General features: G+C 52.4%; 1 protein-coding gene across 2 annotated transcripts; it reads left to right on the top strand.

Moving 5' to 3' along the window:
• Positions 1-646: 646 nt before the first annotated feature.
• ZFP91 (ZFP91 zinc finger protein, atypical E3 ubiquitin ligase) lies at positions 647-16234 on the top strand. Of its 2 annotated transcripts, none has more exons than XM_084521997.1 (11): positions 647-1049; positions 1515-1540; positions 8242-8457; positions 8670-8706; positions 9173-9265; positions 9741-9863; positions 12119-12169; positions 12697-12775; positions 12943-13057; positions 13559-13658; positions 13995-16234. In XM_084521997.1, the coding sequence occupies exons 1-11, from the start codon at positions 730-732 to the stop codon at positions 14503-14505; spliced, it is 1671 nt and encodes a 556-aa protein (XP_084378123.1). In that variant the 5' UTR covers positions 647-729; the 3' UTR covers positions 14506-16234. The 2 variants fall into 2 exon arrangements, with proteins under 2 accessions (XP_084378123.1, XP_084378124.1); XM_084521998.1 differs by having other exon boundaries at positions 649-1049; positions 9176-9265.
• The last annotated feature ends 45 nt before the right edge of the window (positions 16235-16279 follow it).

The following is a 16279-nucleotide window of genomic DNA, read 5'->3' as shown; positions in this document are numbered from 1 at the left end:
GGCACCCCCCGCGCATGCGCGGAGGCGCGGCGGAAGCGGGGCGTCTCCCCTCAGCGCCGGCCCCGCCCCCCTTGCGCCGGCCGCCATTTTGTCACCGACTTTCACCCGCCGCCCGCCGGGGCGTTTTTTTTTTCTTAAAGGCGAAGCGGCCGCACAAAGCCGGCCCCGCCGCCGGGGCCGCGCCGGGCCGGGCCCTACCGGCAACCGCCGCGGCGAGCGGCCGGGAGGCGGCCGGGGGGGCGGCGAGCGCTATCGGCCCCCCCCCGAGCGGCCTCGCCCGCCGGCCCCGGGCCGCAGGGGGCAGCCGGAGGGGCGCGGGCGGCGGCGGTAGGAGGCGCCGCGGGGAGCGGGACGGGCCCGGGCCGGGCCGGGGGCGGCGGGGCCGGTGCCGGGAGGGGGGGGGCTGCGAGGGGAGGGGGGGAGCGTGAGGGGAGCGAGCGCGAGCGCGGCGTGCTCGACTGCGCCTGCGCGGCTCGCGGCGCGCCGATTGGGCGCTTGTCCCGCCGCGGGGGCGGGCGCTGCGGGAGCGCGGCCGCTGATTGGCTGGGAGGCGGGGGGAGGCGGGGAGGGGAGGAGGGGGAGGCGGGGCTCGGGCTTCGCACCGCCTTGCGATTGGCGGCGCGGGGGCGGGGAGGAGGGCGGCGATTGGGCGAGGCCGCCGAGGGGGCGTGGCGGCGGGGCGGGAAGCAGCGCGGGGCGGCCGCCGCAGCCACTCCGCTCCCCGGCCCGATGCCGGCGGGCGGCGAGGAGGGGACCCCCGGGCACGGCCCGCCAGCCGCCCCCCCCGGCCGCCGCCGCCCCGCGCCCGCCGCCGAGCCCGGCGAGGACTCCGGGGGCAGCCGCGTGCTGCGGGGCGGCCGCGAGCGGGGCCGAGCCTCCGCCGCCGCCGCTTCCTCGGCTTCGGGGGCGGCCGCCGCCTCCCGCCGCCGCAAGGCCGAGTACCCCCGGCGGCGCCGCAGCAGCCCCGGCGCCCGAGGAGCAGCCGCCGCCGCCGAGCAGCCCGCGGCCGAGCCGCCGCCTGCGGCCAGGAAGGGCGCCCCCCGCCTCGGGTGAGTATCGGCAGCGGGACCTGCCCCCGGGGGCACCGCCCCCTGCCCGAGCCCCCAGGCGGGGTGTGCCGGGGTCGTTCGTCCACGGGGGGGCGGCTGCAGCCCCGTCCTGAAGGGTTTTGGGGCTGGCAGCCGGCCCTGTGTGCGTACATCCCTATAGCTATCGATACCGGGGCTGCTCGGTGCGCCCCTAACAGCGGGGCTCCTGGGGTGTGGGTATAAGCAGCGTGGGCAGGGCTGGGGCTGGTTGCTGTGCTCTTACCCCGCGGCTTAACTTCCCCCGGGTGAGGCAATCCCTGCTGGTATAAGCCTCTGCTCGCTTCAGCTTCCTCCTGATGAACTAACCCATACTGGTATAAGGGCTTGGAATCACCCTCTTGAGAACATCTCCATCTAACACAGTTTCTTACTTCTGCTGCCCCACGATAAGAACTCTCTCTTACAATTACCTTTTATATTTTCCAGGTGCACGGATAAAGCAGCTGGTAAAGGTAAGGGCTCAACGCTTGTTCGTACACTTGTATTCCCTCCAGAAAGTCAGGGCTTTCCCATGAAGGTAGCCAAACATCTGCTGAATCGCCCTTCCAGGGAAAGCTCTGTTGCTTGGTGACGTGCGGGTGCTTTCCAAGGTCTCTCCCAAGATTGTGGAACTGCAGCAAGCTGCCAAGGAGGCTTGCATGTGCCCAACTTGCAAAAACTTTATTCCAAATAACCACTAGGGTGTTACTTCGCTATCAGAAGCTGAGACCATACGGTGCGGCGGTTTGACAGCTCTCGAGCAGCTGGTAAAATCCGTGCTGGCATCTGTTCTGCTGCTGTCAGGAGTACAGGTGTGTGTGCTCAAGGGACAGCTGGAAGGTGGATGGAAATGAGAGCGCTCAAATATTTACGCTTGTCCTTTTCTCACCTCGCAGTACCAAGTGGGTGGTGAATCTTATGCCTTGTTATTCCCTTGGGGATGAAATAAAAGTCTGGGGGGAGACATGGGAGTGGCTTAATGAGCCTTATTGGGAAGGCCTTAATGATGGGGAGCAGTGGCCAGGAGCAGAAGCTTTGTTTCTCCACTGTGAGCTCTGTCTGTCTACATAACAGTTTTCTGTAGAAAAACATTAGAGGGCCTTGTTCCTTACCCAGTGACTTCTGAAACAGTTGTCCCCCCAGATAAATAAATAAATAGGTTTTATGCAGTGTTGGTTTAGATCTGGTACGGGGAATCGTAACAGGATGAAATAGCAAGGGAGATCGTAGACCTGTGCAAATGAATTCACCTTCTCTGCTGGAGCCGCTTGGTTGTTGTTTGCTGGCTTTTGTGCCTAGACTTTACAGGCTGCTTTTATTCATGTAGTTCTTGAACTCTTTGACTTTGTTCCTACAAGTCTATAACTGTATTCAGCTCAGGTATTGAAATCTGTCACAACTGTAGTCAGTGAGGTGTACTTTTGCAGACCAAAACAGAATTAACCAACGTGTGTTGAGCTCAGACCCCACAAACACTTACATGTTTGCTGTTCACTCCATCCATCCTTCTACACCGTAAAAACTTCATCCTTGTGGGCCAAACTTTGCTGGAATGTGTTTGTTTTTTAAAAAAAAAAAAAAAAAACAAAACACAACGCATGGCATTGCCACTTAATATGTGTAAAAGAAGTGATATCAGGAAATATTTTAATGGTGATTGCCAGTGTTTTGAATACCTGTAAGTAGAAACGTTTACCTTGCTGCATTGCCCCATTTTTACCACAGTTTCTCAGCGTGTCCTTGGAAGTGGCAGGCGTCTGGCTGCTGATTCCCAAGTTTGGTGTCTTTGGAGAGTGCCTTCTTAAACTTGGGCCTCTGAGAGATTCGCTTGGCCTTGAATGTGAGATTAAGAAAAACATTTATTAAGTTTCTTGAGTCTTTATTATTATGAAACTTGCAGCCGGCATAGATGCCATGAACCTTTGCGTGCAAACTGGTGTCGCAGTGAAGTGCTGGGTGGGTCTGGTGGAGACTGGGAACGTCGTGTTTGCAGCTACCGGCTTGCCTTCTGACATGGGATTAATTCTCCTTCCGTGGCGGTTTGTAGTACAGGATAACAGCACAACGCAAAGTTTTACATCCAGGTTGGAACATGAAATTTGCTCGAGCTCAGCAGTTGCTGTTGGTGCCTCTGTGCTGGGTGAGCAGTTGGTGCGAGTGCAGCGCACCGTGACGTCCTGAGCATCTGCTGGAGAGGTGGGGAGCCTGTCGCACCAAGGTTTGTCCAGTAACATCTGTAAGATCTTATACATCATATTTCAAAGTGAAATCACCACTGCTGCTCTCAGAAAAGGAAGCCCAGAGGCGATGGCTGTGATGCCAGCTGATTTGTGCCGTCGGTCGTAACCAAACTGCCATAACAGCAGAGCAAGTCGCCAAGGTTTGTGTTCTTCACGTGGAGCCACAGGATCCAAGGGTTTGCTGCTCGTTGGCTGCAGGGCAGGGCACAAAGGTCCGTCAGTGCAGGCCCCATGGGAAGCTTACTGCAAGGGTAAAGTCGAAGGTGTGTTGTGTCAGAGCTGGCATGAGGCTGTGCCCTGCTGCTGTGCACCACGGCAGCTGCAGAGTCAGCGTAGCGGTGGTGTTTCCTGCCCGGCCTGCTTAGTCATGCGAGTGCAATATTTCCTTCGTGTGCTCCTGTAGAATATTGGTGACATAAGTACAGCGTTTAATCTTTGCTTGAAAACGGATCCATACAGCTGTATAAATCCCATCCGACTTTCTACGACGCTGCGTGCTCTCGTGGAAATAATTCTCATTTCTGTTAGGCCCGAGTAATTACTGGAATATAGATTTAATGAATGTATTCCATGTCCTTCACTCTGTGAATTGAAAATCAGGTGCTTACTGTGCAGAGAGCGGGCATTAGCAGGAGCTGGGGGGTGGAACGCTGTTTGTAGGTGTTCCCAGCTTTGGAGAGCTCTCTTGGTGATTTGTTCCTCGCTATTTCTCTTCCTGCTCTCTTGGTATGAGGCTACTGCAATGTGCTTTGTGGGTGGCTGGTATTTTAGCTGTGCTCCCATCACGCTGGCTTTCGGGCTGTGCTGAAGGGGAAGCCAGAGAGAATTACTTCAAGGACTGGGAAATGGTGTGGGGAACACGAGGCTGCTCTCTAGCAGCCTGCTTCTAACAGAGAAAAGACACAAGCCCACAAATTCAGAAGAGATGGAAAACTTTAGGGCTTGAACCGTACAAAGCTGAGCTGTAGGATAGATAACTCGTATTACACCTCGTTATTTGTGTTCTCAGAGCTTCACGCTGCTTTGGTAATGACTGCTTTTCCTGAGGCGTTTGTCAGTGTTTTGAAAGAGATGACACGACTTATAATCAAGCCTTCTAAAAACATGCTGCATTTAAACAGCTCGGGCTGCCCGAGCCTACTCCGACTCCTGTGAGGATTTTCCTGTGCCCTGTACATTCAACTTCACAGATATTTTAGGGGAAAAAAAAGCTATTCAGATGGAGGCTTGCAGCAGGATTCATTTCCTGATGGGTTTGTTGGTTGAGCCATCACCACATGGGGCATTAAACATGTTTTACATGTTTAGTATGTGCAATTAAAGCCGTGCTCAGACAGGTGTACACGTTGTGATACAGTTGCTTTATACCAGTCACTCTGAAACTTAATAATTCATAGTTCATTCTTTTCCCTTAACATAGTTGTACAAAGAAAGGTTCATGTTTTATTGCTGCAGGCTCACAGGGGGCGGGTAAATAAAAGCTTGAACATCTGAACAAGTGTGGCTGGAAACAGCTGATGCAGAGTACCAACAGCTCCGATTTCTGGGAGTAATCGAGTGGATTTTCAGGTGCCAGCAGGGCAGAGCTGGAAGGCAGCAACGCGTGGTACCTCTCCTACAAAGGCTGGCTCTTGCAGGCTGTGGGATGTGTGATCTCTGCTCCGGTCCTTGTTCTAGGCATGCTCTTAATGCTTGCTGCGTCCAGTGGTAGTAAAAACAAAGGCAGCAAGCACCTGCCTGTGGGAAGATTGGCCTATAAAGTGATGCTTTTATATTTATTTATATGAATGGTGTGGGACCCTGGGATGCCCAGCACGCTGAGTGAGGATGGGATGCTACCGGGTAAGCTCTTGTAGAGAAGTAGAACAGTGCCCAGAGTCTGTTCTTCTGGTAACCCGAGCTACTACAACAGAGCTACAGCTCTGCACCGAATTTCCTCCCAGGTTTCCTTCTTTTTTTCCCTGTTCTGACTCTCAAGTGAATGTACGTCCATCACTCTGATGTATTTTCTGCCCCGGATGCTGTTAGCTGGAAGGCAAGTGGGAAGGATCAGCAGGATGGTGAAACTACCCCAGAATTCAAGAAACTACCCCAGAATGGCAGCTGCTTTTATCATGAAGATACTTAGTTAAGGGAGAGTTCAAGGCAGGAGAGACTCCAAGGTTTGACCAAAGGATCAAAAGGACCGGTAGGATTTCAAGGAGTGGATTTTTCCCCGTATCTCTTGACTGGCTTCCCGTAAGATGCTGGCACCCACCCAGCCTGCAGCTGGCTCCTGCAGAGACAGCTGGAGGAGGCAGATCTCTGCACGGGAGGGCCTGCAGGGCAGTGTGAGTGCAGGGGCAGCTGCAGCCTTTCTAATTTGAAGTTTTCTTTGTTTCAGACTCAAGACACTAGAGCAGCATCTTCCTTTCTGAAAGGACAGAGCCCGATTAGCTGTAGTGACAACACTCACTCTGCTTATCTTATCTTGCTTCTCTCTGTAATTAGCCGAACCCTGTGAGCTGAGGAGCACGTGGGCTTTGGTGCAGACACGTTTGTGGGAGGAGAGGGGCAGCACAGTACTCACCCACACGGCCTAGGCTTGGCCAGGTCAAGTGTGGCACCCAAGCCAGGACTGAAAATAGCTGTAAGGTTAATTACTGCAAGGTGAAGTTAATTGGGAGACATGGGCATCTCTTATGGATGACAGACGAGGACAACCACGATCCTTAACCTAGATGCAGATGCGAGTGCTGCTGTGTCCTGCCTAACCTCAGAGGTGTGCGGAGGAATCCTAATTGTAATTTTACCATTTCAGTTGTAGATTGATCCTAATTTTAATTGTAATATCTCTGGTGAGCCTTGTGATCACCTCTAAAGCCAGATCGGGTGGGTTAGACAGCGAAGCAGTGCGGGGAGTTCTGCTCTTCTCTAAGACAGCTGCCATCTCTGATATTCCTCTGTTTCTGAATGTGCAGGCTGGGTCCCTCAGAAAGCTGTTTCTGTGAATTTAAAAGGGAATTTGGATATGGGAAAGAGACTGGAAACTCAATTAAAAAAAAAGAGGGACTTCCTGTTTTTCTATTTTAGATTTTAGGCAAGCCCAAACACTTGTAGACAGTGCTGAAGTAGATGTAAAAGTAAAAATGAGAGTTCATGAGGAAAGGCTTTAATATTAAACTCTGACCTCAGAGAAATGAGGCCAAGCTGCCAGGTGAGTGGTGCCTCAGGTGTGCTTCATAGGAATCCATTCTGAGGGAGGTCTGCTTCAACTCCCTAAGTGTGATCTATAAAATAGTAGCTCTTACCAAGAAATCACCACATGAATGATCTTCCAAGGGAATAACCATCTTCTTGAGAGCAGCAGCGTGTGCGAACGCTGGTAGAAAGGTAGTGCTTGATGGGAAAACTCCTGGAGAATGGTTTCAAAGTGGCTTTGAGTTTGATTTACTGTTCAAAACTAAGGATGATCACAATGAGGATTTGAAACCAACATGAACTCTGTCTGTTTTATGAGATCCATACACCTTTTTTGGCTTCCTGGTTGCAGTTCGTGCTTTGATGAGGGACTTGGCTGTGCACGTGTAAGACATCAGACTTGATTGCTGTTTCACAATGAACTTGTGGAGCTTTGTGTCCTATATTCCTTCTGATTTTTCAGAGGTTGGTGATTCCAGCTCAGTTAATGACTTCTGGAATGAGGGACCCAAACCAAACAGCATGCTAGAAGTTCAATTGAAAAGGTTTGATGTGAAATTAGAGCAGCATTTGCTTGGGAGGGTCCCTCTGGAGGTCTCTGGTCCTGGGTTCAACCCAGAGTGCCCATCCTATTGCTCAGGGGATTTCTCCATCCAGGTCGTGAAGCCCACCAAGGATGTGGGTCACACAGCCGTGCTTCCAAGCCCCTCTTCCAGCTCTTGACTGTCCTCTTGGGGCAAACTGCTTTTCCTGTGCCCTGACAAACCCACCTGTCTCAGCTCATGGCCACAGCCCCTCATCTCCCTGCTGCGTGCTTCGGGGAGCCTGGTTTTGGGGCTTTACTCCTCACCAGGGCTGCTCCCCAGCCTGTTCTTAGAGGACTGTGCCCTGTGCTTGCAAGCAGGTGCTTGGGAAGTTCCTGAGCACAGGGGTACTGCTGGCTGCTGCTTGGGCAGCACAATCCCCCAAACCAGACAGCTGTGTTAAGGGATTTAAGGAAAAAGGAGGGAGTCAGAGCTGAGGCTAGAGCACAGGCCCTGTGCCCCACTGCGGGTGCTTTGTGTGCTGATGCAGAGACAAACCTGGAGTGCTGAGCCTAGCCAGCTGCTTGGGATGGGTTTCTGTAGCATGTGATTGGTGAAATATCAAAAAGCATTTGAGTTCATCGAGGCCTGGTGTTCCAGCAACCACCAGAAAGTGAAATCAGGTGAACCATACTTGGAAGCCTTAATTTTTAAAGGGATGAACTTGCTCACCTATAATTTTCGGCAGCTCTGTTATCTTGCCAAAGCGTATCTGGAGGTCAGCCAAAAAGAAACCACCTGCAGAAGCCATAAATGAGTGCAGAGACCTCAGGCTAGCGGTGCTTGTGATGCTTCTTGCTCTAGCACAAGAGCAGAAACATCCAGTTTGGATTCCTCTGGATCAGTACCAGGCGTACGTTTTGGATTAAATATGTGCTTGGGGGATTCTCCAAACACAACTTTTAATACAGACCAATTCTGAACCTAGTCTGTCATTAAACAGTTGCTGAGGTTTACAAATGGTTGTGTTGCTCAGGGGAGATCAGAGCCAGCAAATAATTGTCCTACACACCTTTATCAGAGGCAAACATGAGCTATTTTTAATATTTGTGTCTTTACTTGGAGGCAGTGGGGAACTGTGCTGTTCCACACCGTGCAAGGGGCATGAAATAACCGTGACATTCACCTTTCTTCCTAGTAGCACTAACGGGATCACAACGTGTGTTTCAGATCCCAAAGAAGAGAAGGAAGAGGAGGAGGTTTCCAGCCTCCTCAGCCATGGCTCCGCTGCCGGCGCAGCCCGGCCCAGCAGAAGCTGGCGCAGCAGCAGGTCGGCCGCCGCGGCCCGCCAGCGCGACACCGAGAACTCGCGTGCCTCCAGGTCCAAGACAGGCTCCCTGCAGCTCGTCTGCAAGTCAGAACCAAACGTGGACCAGCTCGAGTACGGTACGTGGGCAGCCCTGGCTCGGAGGGCGGGTGCTGCCTGGAGACAGGCAGATCCTGGGGACCTCTGAAGGGAGCTGCACGTGGCTGGTGCAGGCGTGGTGCCTTCTGCCACCAGTGCTCCTGGTGCTGAGTGGTGGTGGAGGTATCTCGAGACAGATGAGCTCGCTGCAGAGATTGCAGGTTGAAACTTACTGGTGGCGTTTTCCTTTCAGAGGTCACAGAAGAGCATCAGTCTCCAGCTGGAATCAGGTAGGAAGCTCTTACTTTGCGGTGTTTCTTCGTATTTAATGTCAAGATGGGGGAAAAACACAATCTCAGGCTTTTCAAAGGCTTGTGACATGGTCTGTGGAAAGAATAGTAATTGTGCTCATGCAGTCCTGAACCTCTGTATTTTTGTTTTGGGTCGCTGATGGACTGCAGGTGTCAGGAGGTGTGGAGAAATGTATTTGGTAGGGGTGGGCATCTCACCTCGTACCTTTATTCCTTCTGCTGTAACTGGTTGGGCTCACGAGAAGGGGCTGCTCTGCCTAGTCTGTCTGCTTTGGCTGTCATTGTGCTCCTTAGGCAGTGCAAGCTGTTAGCTTTCCCCAGTCATGTGGGATGAAAAAATGCGGTGTAAAAGTGTCATTCCTATCCCGTAGGGTGGTGCATGAATATTTTTTCAGTAGTGCTGAAAGTGCTGCTGCTAAGCTCCTCTGTTCTCCTTCTCTCCCAGCAGTGATGACGAGGAAGAGATCCTTGTCAGCGAGGAAGAAGTTCCCTTCAAAGACGATCCAAGAGATGAAACCTACAAGCCCCATCTAGAAAAGTATATTAGATTACCTACTTGCTGTTTGTAGGCCAAGAGCAATTGTGACATGGTAGTTGAAGCTTAATGTGACCCAGAGAACCTGTGTGACTTGCTGAGGTGAAATGGCTCCCATTGAACTGTTTCCCTACTGCCTACAGCTATTGGGACCATTTTTCTCTCCTAGTTTAAAGCTATTAGAGCCATGCTGGCTGTCAGGTTCTCCAGTGATCCTACTTCCCAATTAGAAAAAGGGATTTGATTAAAATGTGAACTACTACCCAGTTTTTGCTTAAATCTCTGTAAAACGCAGACGCTACTTTTTAGTAGTATGGAAGGAGAGAAGCCCTTGGTGTTAACATGTCAAAGAACCAGGCACTGCCAGCCAGAGGTGCTCAAAAGAGGCTAAGAGGAGAGAGAGGCATGAGGGTGTCTTTGAATACATGCAGGTGGCCACTTAACATAGGAGTAATACGCTGTGGTTGTGTCTTTGTAGGGAAACTCCAAAGCAAAGGAGAAAAGCTGGCAAGGCAAAAGAGGAAAAAGAGAAGCAGAAAGAGATTAAAGTAGAGGTAAAAGAAGAGAGTGAGTTTCATGAAGATGAAGAGCCACCAAGGAAGTGAGTAACATTCTGGAACTGTATGTACCGGTGTGTATTATGTACTTGGCACTCCTGGTAGTGTACAAGGGTAGTTTTATTATTGCTTTCCCCCTTCTGGGTCTGAAAGAATAGGGCAGAGCCTCTTGTTCTTACAGAAGTGCAGCTTCCTAGTGTCTTGCCTGTGTTTGGCAAGGAAAAATGGTTCATGTTTTCATCTAGTTTAGGGAAAGTTTTTCCATAGTGTGGTTTAGTCGGCCTACCTGGATACAAGCACATCCTGTGAAATACTCAGTTCTTAAAAAATAGGCTTCAGTTGTGATGTCTGAAGTGTGTTAGGCTTATTAGACTGTGTTAGAAAGCAGTCTGGGAAGGCCAGTTCTCTTCTGCTGTGTGCCTGGAGATGGATGGGAGAGCACTCTGTACGCATCAAGTGTCATTTTAGCATGCCTGGGACTAATGCAACAAAGCCCAGGAAAAACAGCTGGGTTCTGCCCCATTCTGGAGAAATAAAGAGAACAAACTTACATTGCCTAGTTGGTCACTGGTACTTGGAGTGGAGCCTCAAAATACTTGAGTGTCCTCTCACTTGAACTCAATTCTGCAGCTTGCCTTCTGGCAAATGAGAGAGGTGGGACTTGTGTCAGGGTCCAAATCATTGAGGTAGGCTGGAAAAAAAAACTTTTGCACTTGATCTCATCCATGAGAAATGGGAGCAAATGTGGCTCCCTCTGCTGGCCTGCGGTGCGGGGCTTTGCACACCTCTGTTGGAACTTGTGGTGCTGTTTCTAAGCAGCTTTCTGTAGCAGGACTGATTTATTGTGGAGGGAAGCACAGATGTTTGTGTTCTGGAGAAGGTTTTCTCCTCCTAAAGGATGGCCTTCGGAGACTTGTGGTTGTGTTGCTGGATTGGTGCTGCTTTTGCCCATAAGAACCTGTGCAGCTTCTGAAGGCTTGGCCTGAATGCTGAGTGCCTGCTCAGCTTGTTTACTGGCATGGCCTCGCCATCGATAAAGATGTCTCAGTACAGTCCAGAAAAGACTGACTGCATCAGCCTGCTGTTAAGTGTCTTGGTGCAGCAGTATGATCGAGCAGGCGCAGTGTTTGGGGTAGAGCTATTGCTTGGGGCTTGGATTTCACATGTCAGCGCAGGTCTGCTCAGAGCACAGATCCTGTTTTGTCTTGACGGGTGTGTAAGCTGTTACAGTTAATTCAGACAACTGAAAAATAGCTGCTGGACCATCAATCCCGTTCTTCCTAGCCTCCCAGACTGATGTGTTTCACGTGGTGTGAAATGTTGCCCAACAGAGCAGAGGAAATAAAAGGCACCATCAATTCTGGACTGTGTAGGCCAAATTATATGTTGATAAAAAATTCATTAGGATATGGGAGGGCTTGTGAGAGCAAACCACACAAAGCATTTACTTCGCGAGAATATTGCCTTCCTCTGAATCTGCATCAAACTCGGTCTTTATTGATTTATCTAGAGCTTGCATTAATGAGGCAATAGCTTGCTAACTGTCTGCAGCAGCGACTTATAAGAGCAGAATCTTGTGTGCTCACGTGCAGCCTGGAAAGGTCTGAATTTAATCAAGGGCTGCAAGTTGTTCAGACAGTCGCAGGTTTAAAGGAAAAATGTGAAGCATGCGAAGCCTGGCAGAGGGTTTTTAAAATAGCAGTTCCTCATTTATTGTGGCAGGAGACTTGGTAATTTGTGACCACAGCCTGCCGGGCTGTGGCTGCCTGGTACCTGTTCGCTGGCGTTTGATGGGCTGGGGATGGTGGAGCTGAGGCAATGCAGGAAAATGTTCTCACTGCTAGGTTTGGCACTAGTCTTGCAACCACAGCTCACTCGGCTGTGTCGGGAGTGGCAGAGTGGTGTGAGATCTGCCACAAGCCACCAAATGCCATGCAGGAAAAAGCGTGACCCAGGTATCAAACATGTCAGGATTGTTCTTTCACTGGGACTGGTCTTCTGTGTGATGCAGGAGCTGTGCAAATTGCAGGGACAATTCAATGAAGGCCTGGTTACTTGCTTTCCTTAGGGCACCTGCCCATCTACCCCAGGAGTAATAACTCCTTTGAAACTCCTTTGAAGCTCATCAGCCACTTTGATCCAGAGCAGGTGCCTGTTTAATCCCAAGTTGCTGGGTGCAGTGTTATTTTTCAGCCTAAAATTGCAGAAGAGTTCTGTAGTGTTGTAGCACACCGCTGAAAACCTCTGCCCAGTACCAATGTGAAGAAACCTCTTTGAATTCTCTCTGTATCTGCTGCAGGAGGGGAAGGAGAAGAAAGGATGACAAGAGCCCGAGGTTGCCCAAGAGAAGGTAAGTGACACCCCTCTACTCAGTTGTGTTCTGAAGAATTGTTCCTCAGTGTCCTACACAGATGTTCATTGTCTTAGAGGCATCTCTCTCTCACAATACAGAAATCTGCATTAAAGGGAGAAAAAAAATATTAGCATGTACTGACTTCCCTGCTTTTTTTTTTTTTTTTTTTTCCATTTTTTCCCTGTGGGTGTTAAGTTTGGTTTCTTCCCAGCTGTTTTTTTAACCTTTCCTGAGTTGACCCCTGCCCTGGCAGTGTACAGGGGTAAGGTTGAGGGGAGCCTTGCATCTGGGTTTTTTTCAGTTCTGGTGAAAGCCCTCAGATGTTTCTAGGAACAGAGCAGACTCTTGGCCAGAACCTCTATCAGCACGGCACAAACAGGAATACTGGAGCAGTGATCCCTTGCTCTCACGTTACCAACCTGCTCTCGCGTTAGCGAGCTGCACTCACGTTCATTTATCTCACGCTGCCTTCCCTTGGGATTTCTCAGCTGACCTCTCTGCTCGTTTCCTTACCGACCCCTTAGGAAGAAGCCCCCGATCCAGTACGTCCGCTGTGAGATGGAAGGCTGTGGCACCGTCCTGGCTCACCCGCGGTACCTGCAGGTGGGCTGCGATGTTCTGCTGCTTCCTGATGTGTGTGAGGGCAGGGGAGGGCCATCTGCACCAGGGCCTGCCACTGTGGAGGGGGGCCATCAGGGATCAGAGGGCTTCAGCCATCATCTAAGCTGCGTAAAGAGAGCTTAAAACCTTTCATTTCTCTTCTTTTCCAGCATCACATCAAGTACCAGCACTTGCTGAAGAAAAAATACGTCTGTCCCCATCCCTCCTGCGGTCGGCTCTTCCGCCTCCAGAAGCAGCTCCTGCGGCACGCCAAGCACCACACAGGTACAGGGAGCTGGGAGACAGATCCAAACTCCTCCCTGGGTCCTGGAACAGAGGGAGGGTGGAGGGGAAACCTCCAGTGCTTACGGAGAGAGTGAGGCTAAGGCAGGTGGTACAGACTTGCAGCAGTGGGAGAGTATTACTCACTTCCAGATTACAATCTTCTAAGGAAATGAAAGGAAATGGGCCATAGAGTTCTCGATTCACCCTCTGGCAAGTATCATTCAGGGGTTCTGGAGAGGGATAAAACGAGCCAAGCTTTATCCTAATTTGCCACCCTTCAGCACTGGTCAGAATGGCTAATTAGCTCGTAGAGTCCTAATCATGCCTTAACTCTCCATCAGTTTCTGTGGTGTCCTGTGGGACACCTCCTCCCCTGCTGTCTGCTGGCCTCCCAGCACTTCTCGTTCTGCTGCTTCCTGGGCAGCGTTGCCTACAGCAGGAGGGCAGGGAGAGCCAGCAGGGCTGCAGGGGAGTAACGCTGCGACTGGTGTTGCTTTTCAGATCAAAGGGATTACATCTGCGAGTACTGCGCCCGGGCATTTAAGAGTTCTCACAACTTGGCGGTGCACCGAATGATCCATACGGGCGAGAAGCCCTTGCAGTGAGTACCTCTGCCTCTCTCACCCTCCCGAGTGACCCGTGGATATATCTGCTCTGAGAGCAGCTCTCAAGGCAGGGCTGGGACCTGGAGTCCCGGCTCCCTGTGAGCACGCAGCTGTGGGAGTGTTCGGATTGCTGCTTGTTGTCTCACCTGTTCCTTCAGGCAGTGCCTCAGATCTGAGGAGCGTGAGTAAGCCCCTGTAAATATCTCTGGAAGAGCTGGCGCCGTGGTGGCATCCCCTTAATGAGCCCCTGCTGCTTTCCTGGGCTGCCTGTGTCTGCACAAAGGCGTGCCGACGGCCCCTTTGTCGTGACCTCCCCTTCTCCCCTTCCCCAGGTGTGAGATCTGCGGGTTCACCTGCCGGCAGAAGGCCTCCCTGAACTGGCACATGAAGAAGCACGACGCCGACTCCTTCTACCAGTTCTCCTGCAACATCTGCGGCAAGAAATTCGAGAAGAAGGACAGCGTCGTGGCCCACAAAGCCAAGAGCCACCCCGAAGTGCTCATTGCCGAAGCACTGGCCGCCAACGCGGGCGCCCTGATCACCAGCACTGACATCCTGGGCACCAACCCCGAGGCCATCGCGCCGCCCACCGACGGCCAGGGCCTCCCCCTTCTTCCCGACCCCCTGGGGAGCGCGGCCCCGGCGGATTGCCTGCTGCTGAACCCCGACGGGATGCCCAAGACGTATTGCGGCGGGGCGGAGCGCGTGAGCCTGGTGGCTGACGGCAAGCTCTTCGTGGGCGGCGGCAGCAGCGCGACCCCAGAAGGGCTGGTCATGAACACAGAGATCCTGGGAGCCACCACGGAGGTGCTCATCGAAGATTCAGACTCCACTGGACCCTAGTGGGCGGGGAGCACGTGGGTGCTGGGACAGCTCGGACTCTGTATTTAAAAAGGAAAAATGATGGAGACGCGTGTTGAAAGAGAGAAAAGCTAAGCAAAAAACCTAAAATACTAGTAAATAACCGAAGGGTCTGCTCTCCTCCGGCGTGGATCACGGCACGGCCTCTTTCTCCCAACCACTTCTGTCTTGTCACTGCTCCTTTGTAGGAAAGGGGCACGCGCTGCTGTTACCAGAGCAAGTTGGACCGAGCGACGGATTTCTCTGAGGGAGGGGGAATGGCCGAAACCCTTCGCTCTGCCCCAAAGCGATGCCTTTCTTGACGTGGCCCCGCTAGGAAGCGTTTCGGTGCGCTCTGGACGAGTTTCTTAGGACTCCCTTCCGCCCCGTGGTCCCGACTTCTATGCATCACTGCACTCTGGTCCTTGCAGTCTCCTTCTTCTTCCTGGGGCTGGGAGGTTGGCTTGGCACTTTAGGCCCCCTCGGCAGGGCGAGCTGCGGAGGAGCGAGCGCGCGTCCCCGGCCTCGCCGCGCTGCTCTGCTCCGTCTCTGGCAGGAAGTTGAGGGAACGCCCTGGCTCGTAGATCATGTTTGCTCGGAGAGGCCCCGGGGGCTACGGGAGCCCTGCGTGGGAGAGAGGCAAGGAGGAGCATCCCAGTTTGACGACAGTAATTTGCACTTTGAACATGTTTCGTTTTTGTGTTGTGGTAACGAGATTCCTTATTTATTGATAAAAAAGGGTCGGTATTTTTTGAGTTCTGTTCTCGGTGGGTGGGGGTGGAAGGGGTTCGGGCTGTTCCCCAGGGAGCGCGCCGTGCCATCCTGACCTCCGCTGGGAGGAGAGCTGAGGGGAGGCAGTGCTCCGGAGTCAGATCTGTCTCGTAGCTTTTCCAGAGTAGAGGGAGAGCCCGGAGAAGAGCCTGCTTGCAGTGGGAGTCTTTGCGGCAGCGTTTTAGCAGGAGGATGAGGTGAGTGCTGGAACAGCTGGCTCTTGTCTCCTTCCCTCCCAGCTCCTCGCGTTAAGTGCTCTTTCTGCGTCCCCTGACTCTCGCAGGGAAGGACATCGTTAGCCAGGAACTTGTTCTCGTGACTTAGGGCCGTTGTGAGCCGCTTGCTGGTGGGGGATGCCGTGCTCCTCATCCACCTCTGCCTCTCCTTTCCGGGTCTAGGCGAAAGATCCAGAAGCAGAGACCGGGTCCGGTCGTCTCAGGAGAATTTATCCCAGGTGATAGGCTGAGGGAGGAGGAGGAAGGGGCCGTCGGCTCGCTCCCTGCCTCTGTTTTAAGGGAGCATTGTGCAGCTGCGTGCTCAAAGCTCCTCGCTTCTGCACAAAACGCTGCTGCTTTCCCCGGAGCCTGGTAGTTTGAGTGTCGCCTGCTGGCGTAGCTGGGACAGCCCCGAACCCTCGGAGAGGCTCGCGTGGGATGTGACACGTCTGGTAGTGAGACTCGGATCTTTCTCGCTCTGTTCTCTGAAACTGTGTGTGGAGACTCAGTGGCCTTGAATTCTTAGTGTTTTTTTTTCTTTGGAAGAGGTGAAAAATAACCCGGGCTTTTCGTTTGTTTACTTGTTTTCTTTCTTTCTGTTTGGTTGGGTTTATGTGCTTGGAACAGAGCCCCAGTGTCTTGTCCAAGCGCATGGTCAGCAGCATCGGTCTGTAACACGGCAGCCAGGCAAAATCGGGTATCTGGGGTCTGGAGAACAGCAATAAAATGTGGAATTCAATTGGAAACTCTTACAGGAAACTGACTCTAAACACCCACTCTATCCCCTGCCC

This window comes from Aythya ferina, assembly GCF_964211825.1.
Source record: "Aythya ferina genome assembly, chromosome: 5".
Classification (NCBI taxonomy): domain Eukaryota; kingdom Metazoa; phylum Chordata; class Aves; order Anseriformes; family Anatidae; genus Aythya; species Aythya ferina.
This window is presented reverse-complemented; position numbering and strand designations above follow the sequence as displayed.